Source organism: Nicotiana tomentosiformis, chromosome 8, assembly GCF_000390325.3.
Source record: "Nicotiana tomentosiformis chromosome 8, ASM39032v3, whole genome shotgun sequence".
In the NCBI taxonomy this organism is placed as follows: Eukaryota; Viridiplantae; Streptophyta; class Magnoliopsida; order Solanales; family Solanaceae; genus Nicotiana; species Nicotiana tomentosiformis.
This window is the reverse complement of record NC_090819.1, coordinates 23,021,290-23,029,670: the sequence shown is the minus strand read 5'-3', so window position 1 is coordinate 23,029,670 and position 8,381 is coordinate 23,021,290. Positions and strand designations below refer to the sequence as shown.

Genomic DNA, 8,381 nt, shown 5'->3' with positions numbered 1-8,381 from the left:
GTTTAGATTATTTATTTGCTAAAAGACTAGTAAAATAGATAAATTATTATTTTTAGAATAATTAATCTTATTTAGATGTTATTGTTGTATATATATGAATATGTGACTTTAGTTTCCTGTAGTGCTCGTATTTGTAATGTAGTGCATATTTAGAGTAATAAAATATAGTGCCCTTTTAGCGTAGCAACTTTGTAGTTATTGAAATTAATCATTTAATTATCTGTTAAACCCAAAAATATTTGAAAAAAGTTGATAGCTCAAACACAAACTCTCTCGAATTCTAGTCAACAAACATAAGAAAATAACATTAGAAAATAACAATATTTGTCAAACTAAGTATTATTATATGAATATTTAATAATTAAATCCTGTATAGTTAGAAAAATTAATTATTTAATTTTATTATAGTAAAAAATAGGTGAGTAACAAACAAACATATAAAATAATAAACTAATAAATAAAATAAGAAACAAACATATAAAATAAGAAACTAACATATTAAATATTAAACAAACATATAAAGTCGTAAACTAGCATATAAAATAATAAAGTAACATATAAAATAATAAACTAATATATAAAATACAAAATTCTAATATAGAAAATATATCAACCTAATATAGTAAAAATATCGAATAAAGTTTAATATTAAAGATATTGCAATATATTTAAAGATGTTAAGCAATTAAAAAGAAAAATACTTTAACTAATATTGTTCAATTTACAGTCATCATCATGGAGGTTCTGCCTGTGCATCCCGGACCTGCATCGCTAGAGCTACTGTTGCTACAGGCCGAGCATAGGTCTTCATATGTATGGGATGGGCAGCGTTTCTCCCAGACATTCCGCGCCAGACATATAGACGATATGTGGGAGTTCATTGGGGCCCACCCACTCCATCCCCGTATAGTTAGACGCCTTCAGGATACGGGTTTCTACAGGATTATAGAGATCGGTCGGTTGCAGTTCGACTGGGCGTTGATCACGGCTATGATAGAGCTGTGGCGACCGGAGACACACACGTTTCATCTACCCATCGGCGAGGCTACTATCACACTTAAGGACGTGGAGGTTCTTTTTGGTCTGCCGGTTGATGGACTAACTGTAGCTTACCCGCATGCTCTTAGAGAATATACGGGATTGCATTACATGCAGATGTTGCAGCGACTCACCGGTTTCCAGCCAGCGGAGGAGACTGCATTGAGTGGAGCCTTATAACGTTAACCTATCATTCCGTAATTAATATTTTACATGGTGTTCAGGCTATTGGCTTACATCTATTCTACCAGTTAGGACTGCAGATGCAATAACATACCGGCGAGAGAGCGACATCTTTGCACGTGGATGGTTGGCAGGTTACAGATCTGGCTTCCCGGACATTGAGGCTAGCCCGAGATGACAAGCGCTTAGGACATAAGGCTGATTATCTGCCGCTAGAGCAGTACCATCGTGTCCCTGCCAGACGATGCTCCTCATGATATGCCATCATTCAGCCTTTAGCTGACACCAGGGACTTCGCAGGTAACCACCTTCAACTCCATTGTTGATTGCGGGCACGACCATTACGTGACAGGAGTGGGATCAGTATTTTCTTGGTCTCCTAGAGCCATCAGCGGTTGTTGATGATCGTTCGACACGAGATGCGCATAGTGGGCGCCGACTGAGTTATGGGTCATCATCGAGGGATGCTGAGGATCTTTCATAGGCCCAGGTTTGTTTGTATTACTATTATTGATATTTGTTTTTATCTCATTGATTAGTCATCAATATCTAAAGCATTTTTATTTTTTTTAAAGACATCATCCTCACCCGTCACTGTAACGACTCGGCCGGTCGTTTTGAGAACTTAAGTCTCATTCAGCGGCATAATGCCCTGAGCAGCTTCATATTATGTGTATTGACTTGCGTGCGTGATTGAATTAAGTTACCAGATGATTCATAGTGATTTGGGACACTTAGTCCCTAAAACAGAAGTTTAAGTCTTAGGATTTTGACCGTAGTTGAAACTATGTGAATACAACTCCGGAATGGAGTTTTGTCGATACCATTAGCTCCGTTGGGTAATTTTGGGCTTAGGAGCGTGTCCGGATTGTAAATCCGAGGTCTGTAGCTGATTTAGGCTTGAAATGGCGAAAGTCGAATTTTTGGAGATTTGGACCAGAAGTGGACTTTTTGATATCGGGGTCAGAATGCGATTCAAAGAGTTGGAATAGCTCCGTTATGTTATTTGGGACTTGCCTGCAAAATTTGACGTCATTCCGGATTGATTTGATAGGTTTCGGCACGAGTTTTAGAAGTTGAAAGATTTGAAATTTACAAGTTCGATTCATGGTGCGATTCATGGTTCGACATTATTTGAAGTGACTTTAAGGCTCGACTAAGTTCCTATGGTGTATTAGGATTGGTTGGTATGTTTGGTTGAGGTCCCAGGGGCCTCGGGTGAGTTTCGGGTGCTTAACGGATTAAAAGTTTGATTTGTGTTACTGCTAAGTATTCAGGCTTCTGGTATTTTTGCACCTACGAAGAAGAAACTGCAGGTGCGAGAGCGCACGTACGGAGAGGCAAGCGCAGAAGCGGAAAAATGGAGGAGTGCCAGGGGTCGCAGGGGCGAGGAAAATTCTGCATCTGCGATGCCCGCATATGCGAAGATTGTGGCGCAGGTGCGAGAAGAGCTGGACTTGATAGTCTCTGCAGGTGCGGAGAAATTGTGCGCATCAGCGGCTCCGTAGAAGCGGATTTTTGGCGTGCAGAAGCGAGAGAAAGCGCAGGTGCGGTTGGACATGCGCACTTGCGGTCGCGCAGATGCGGCTATTTATGCGCAGGTGCGGTCACGCCTGGGCAGAAAAGAGAAATTCGAGGGTTTGGTTTCATTCTTCGTTTTTGGACATGAGAGCTCGGAATTTGGCGATTGTTCGAGGGTTTTTCAGAGGAAACTTTGGGGTAATGATTCCTAACTCATTTTTGGTTATTTTCCATTAATCCATAGTTGTTTTCTCCATTTAGTTTTGGGTTTGGATTAAAAATTTAGGAAAAATGGGAAGAAGTTCTTCAACTAAGAGTTTTGAGTTTTGATTGGGATTTAGACATCGGATTTGGATAATTTTGGTATGAGTGAACTCGCGAGTGAATGGGTGTTCATATTTTGTGACTTTTATCCGATTCTGAGACGTGGGCCCGGTCGACTTTTTAGGGCGAATTTCGGAATTTTTATTAAATATTGATTTCATTGATTAGATAAGTTTATTATTGTTGTATTCATGTTATGAAATTGTATTTGGCTAGATTTGGGCCATTCGGAGTCGGATAATTGAGGAAAGGACATTCTTACGGACTGTTTGAGCTTGGTTCGAGGTAAGTATCTGGCCTAACCTTGTGTGGAGGATTTTTCCCTTAGGATTTGAGTCTTCTATGTTGATTTGTAGTCCATGCACGCGAGGTGACGAGTGCGTGCTCGGACTTATTTGTGAAAAATTGGCCTTTTAGGATTCTTAAGTCCTTATATTCACTGAGTATGAAGTTGTTCTTGATATGATTAAGTTCCTATTTACTAGTTTCACCTTTACATGCTTTAATTAGAATTAATTACTTTCAGGATTCACTCTTATTGCCTATTGGACTCTTATTTAACTTAACTGAAGATTTTTTTTACCTTCTCTATTGTCATGCTATCTTTTCATAACTGCTTATCTTTATTTGAAATTATTATTATCTCATCTTATGATTTGTTTAGTCTTAATTGAGGTTATGATTATCTTTCCGCTGCTTATCCTTAATTAAATTGTTGAAAATTCTTAGTAATTTCTCAACCTTAAAAGAAGTTTTAGATATCCTATATCTTAGTCGACTTGTTTTATTTGGAATTATTTGACTCGTGTTAGTTTCCATGTTGTTAAAATGTATATTGTGGGGTCGTTGATACACATTAGTTTCCCTTTATTGAGTTGTTCTCTTTACGCCTAGCATTATTTACTGTGGTTATTCTTTGTGATTTGGTCCCACATTTTCCTGTGATTTTAAAAGTTCTTGAATTGATTTACTTGTCATACTTTGTATTATTTCCATTGTTGTTGTTGTATTTCTTGTGGTGATGCACGAGATTTCTGCCGTGCGGTTGTTATTATTGTGATGCATGAGGTTTCTGCCGTGCGGTTGTTGTTATGGGGTTGCACGAGGTTTCTGCCGTGCTATTGTTACTATTGATATTTGCACATGAGGCATGACAAGGTGGGATATATATATATATGGGTTGCGCATGTGGCGATACAAGGTGGGAACATTATTATGCACGTGTGGTGAGACAAGGCGGGCATTTATGTTACTATTGCACACGTGGCAAGACAAGGTGGGCTGTGTCAGGGATTGATTTGTGATGATTTATGGCCCGGGAGCATTCTTGTTGTTGATATTTGTGTAGTGGTATACGTACCTGTGTGAGCTTGATCTTGTGAAAGCTGTGAGAAAATATTTTACGTGTTGTCCGTTCTTCTTCTTCCTTATGCTTATTTGCTAGTATGGATTATGTTAGGACAATTGCACAAGCATACACGTAGTTAAGCACTCTTATCGGATAAGAGGTGCTCTTGATATTGTTGAGCATAGATGCTCACCCTTGTTTACTTGCCTTCTATGTGAGAATGGCTCTATTGGCACGCGAGTCGTCAGTATGGTTATGAGGTGTTATGAGAGCACAGGTTGCCAAGTGTTAGGGTTCATGTATTGAGACCCGTGAGATTGTAAATTGTCCGAGGTTCGGTACCTCGTGGAGTTATTGACTAAAACCTGATGTAAAAGCGGTTGTAATTATTGAGTTATTATTGTCCTTGCTGTATTCGTGATTCCGGATTTAGGTTGTGTTCCATTCACTTTGTCTACGTCATTTTCATGATATTCCGCTGATAATTGTTGTTTATTGCTTTAATGCCATCACTGTATTGTGAGCCATATTGCATAGTCTTTATGTAGACATCATACTTTTGTTATTCATGTACTTATATCTGTTCGGTTTATTAGACCAGTGGGTGTCTTGACTGTTCCTCATCACTACTCCACCGAGGTTAGTCTTGATACTTACTGGGCACCGCTGTGGTGTGCTCATGCTACTCTTCTGCATATTTTTGTGCAGATCCAGGTACTTGTTCGTTAGCTCGGTGTGTGGACTATTGCTGTGGAGACTCAAGGTAAACCTGCTGCTGCATTCGCAGGCTTCGGAGTCACCTTCCAGTTTTCGTTTTGCACTGTTTATACTTATTTCTGGACAGTTGTATTTAGAAGTTTTCTAGCAAACACTCTGTAGAGCTTATGACTTGTAAAACCACTGTTTTTGGAAATTTTAAGAGATTCTAATTAAATAATGTTGTTGTTTTAATTATTGTTAGGCTTACCTAGTCCCTAAGACTAGGTGCCATCACGATACCCAACAGAGGAAAAATTGGGTCGTGACAGTCACGGAGGCCACTTTGTGCGATACTGACATGCCTGAGATGGATGATTATATTCAGGAACCGCCGAGACCATGGTAAGACCATTAAAAAAAATTCAGCTAACACGTACGTTAGTAATATATATTTCATATACTAAATATCTTATTATTCTATAGGTTACTGTTGGACAGACGGCACCTTCTACCAATCCTACCAGCCTTACTGATGATCATACTGCAATGCATCCTCCGATAAAGAGGCGACGTGATGAGGATGATCCTGATAGTATAGTCGGGCCGGATGGGATGCGCCTCAGGCCAACCAATGCTTTAAAGCATACAGGTTGTGGGACACATAGACATTTTTTATTATCTGTACATATGACATTCAGTATATAATTGCAACATTATTTATGTTTTAAATTATTGTAACAACCCGGCCAATCATTTTTAGTATATTAGCCCCGATCCCCTATTTACTACTTCCCTCGTATCTTTTTCAGCTTATGTGACTTCCCGGGAGGTTTTGTTATGGTTTTGGAGTGATTAGGAACACTTAGTCCTTAAAACGGAAGCCTTAAGTCTTAGGATTTTGACCGTAGTTGGAACTGTGTGAAGACGACTCCGGAATGGAGTTTCGTCGATTCCGTTAGCTTCGTTGGGTGATTTTGGACTTAGGAGCGTGTCCGGGTTATGTTTTGGAGATCTTTAGCTAAATTAGGCTTGAAATGGTGAAAGTTGAATTTTTGGGAAGTTTGACCGGAAATGGACTTTTTGATATCGGGGTCGGATTCCCATTCCGAAAATTGGAATAGGCCCATAATGTGAATTATGACTTATATGTAAAATTTGAAGTCAATCGGACGTGATTTGATAGGTTTTGGTATCGGTTGTAGAAGTTTGAAGTTTCAAAGTTCATTAAGTTTGAATTGGAGGGTGATTCTGTTTTTAGCGTTGTTTGATGTGATTTGAGGGCTCGACTAAGTTTGTATGATGTTTTAGGACTTTTTGGTATGTTTGGTTGAGGTCTCGGGGGCCTCAGGTGGATTCTGGGTGGTTAACGGACTAGTTTTGGACTTGAAAGATTTCAAAAATTTCTGGTGTCTTCATTTGCTGGTTTCCTCTTATGCGGTCGCGTAGGAGGAGACGCGATCGTGAAGCCTTGAATTAGGCAGTCACCTTTTTGTTCTATGCGATCGCAAGAGCTCGTCCGCGATCGTGAAGTTTGTGTGGCCATGGATGCGCGAACGCATAGCCCGTTTCGCGTTCGCAGTGAGAAAGAGAGGACCTAGGCAGTGGGAGGATTTACTCTATGCAGAGGTGGGCATCGGTCGGTTCGGTTCGGTTATGAATATTATTGGCTTACCATATCGGTTATCGGTTTACAAATATGATAAACCGATAATCAAACCGATAAGATATTAGTTATCGGTTAATCGGTTATCGATCATTATCAGTTCGGTTATCAGTTTACCCGATAAGATAACTCAATCTAGAGTTAAGCAAAAAAGAGAAGAGTAAAACAGTTTTAAAACTCGTTTCTGGCCACAACTAAAACAATTTTATATCGGTTCTGGACACAACTAATATTTGAAGCTTCTGCTTGGAGAAACTAATATTCAATTTGTTGAGAGACGTAAAACAGTTTCACTTCAATACTGTCGTAATAAATGGAAACCCTACTATTGGTATTGAAACAATTTGACAACATTTCCAGTTTCCAACACTATTGGTGCTGCTACAACTTTCCAGTTTCCAACACTACAAACATCAACATAATGTTGCTGCTAAGCCACAAAATTTGCAACTAATATTCACATATTGAAGTAGTCAAGAATGGTACCAATTCGATAGAATCAAACAGTTCAAATCTCCCGAAAACAGCAACTCAAATCAACTCTAGCGCGCGGCACGGGCAGACGTACATGGATCTGCACAAAAAAATATGCAGAAGCGTAGTATGAGTACACCAAAACGGTACCTAGTAAGTATCAAGCCTAACCTCGATAGAGTAGTGACTAGGTCATGTCAAGACACCTACTAGGATATAAATAAATAGTTAATGGCATGAACTAATGCCAAAGTTTTAAGCATGGAAATAACTTAAATTAAGCAACTAAAGAGAACCGCAATGATCATAGACGGACAACAATTGCTAGAACAAGGAAGAACAAAACAACAATAAATGTTCCCACCAAAACCCTTTGCAACATGAGATAAACAACAAGAATCACAATGAGGTACCGCCTCATGTACAATAAGAATCACAACCGAGGTACCGCCTCGTGTATATATCAAGATTCACAACCGAGGTACCGCCTCATGTATATATTAAGAATCACAACCGAGGTACTACCTTGTATTCACAATTCACACTCTCAATCACAATCTTTACTTATACTGTCGCGTGTGCAGGTTTTAAAAACAGTTTTTCCAAAATAGCTACATGTACTTTAGCCCACATTATAGCGCCGCGTGGCTTCACGTGATTCCCCTACAAGCAACACAAACATATATCCCACCTTATACAGCCGCATACACATTAACCCCAAGACTTATACCTCTGCATGCACGTAAATAACACATCACAATAACAACTCGCACCCCAAGTGCCCATATATCACAACTTATCAATAATCAATAATATCAATATTTCCACAACAATAGCACATGGTTCCACCACAACGAGTACAAAAATATCAAAAACAACAATGAATATAAAATGCTCAACAAGAAAGATGCCTCAACAATCAATTCTGCCTTAACGTGTTAACCGCTTTCACAACTTTCACAACTTCAACACAAATAGCTCAACAATGAGAGAGATAATGTATAACTACGATATTATATAAGATTAACTCACAATAGACGAAATAACGTGCAACAATGACTTCAAATAACGGAAATCAACAATGGAAGGGATAACATGAACAATAACTTCAAGTAATGATAATCAACAATG

At 39.0% G+C, this 8,381-nt stretch overlaps 1 protein-coding gene across 1 annotated transcript; it reads left to right on the top strand.

The window, feature by feature from the left end:
* Positions 1-735: 735 nt before the first annotated feature.
* On the top strand, positions 736-1,218 carry LOC104119550 (serine/threonine-protein phosphatase 7 long form homolog). The gene has a single exon (XM_009631080.2). It carries the CDS (start codon positions 736-738, stop codon positions 1,216-1,218), a length of 483 nt encoding a protein of 160 aa, XP_009629375.2.
* Positions 1,219-8,381: the final 7,163 nt, after the last annotated feature.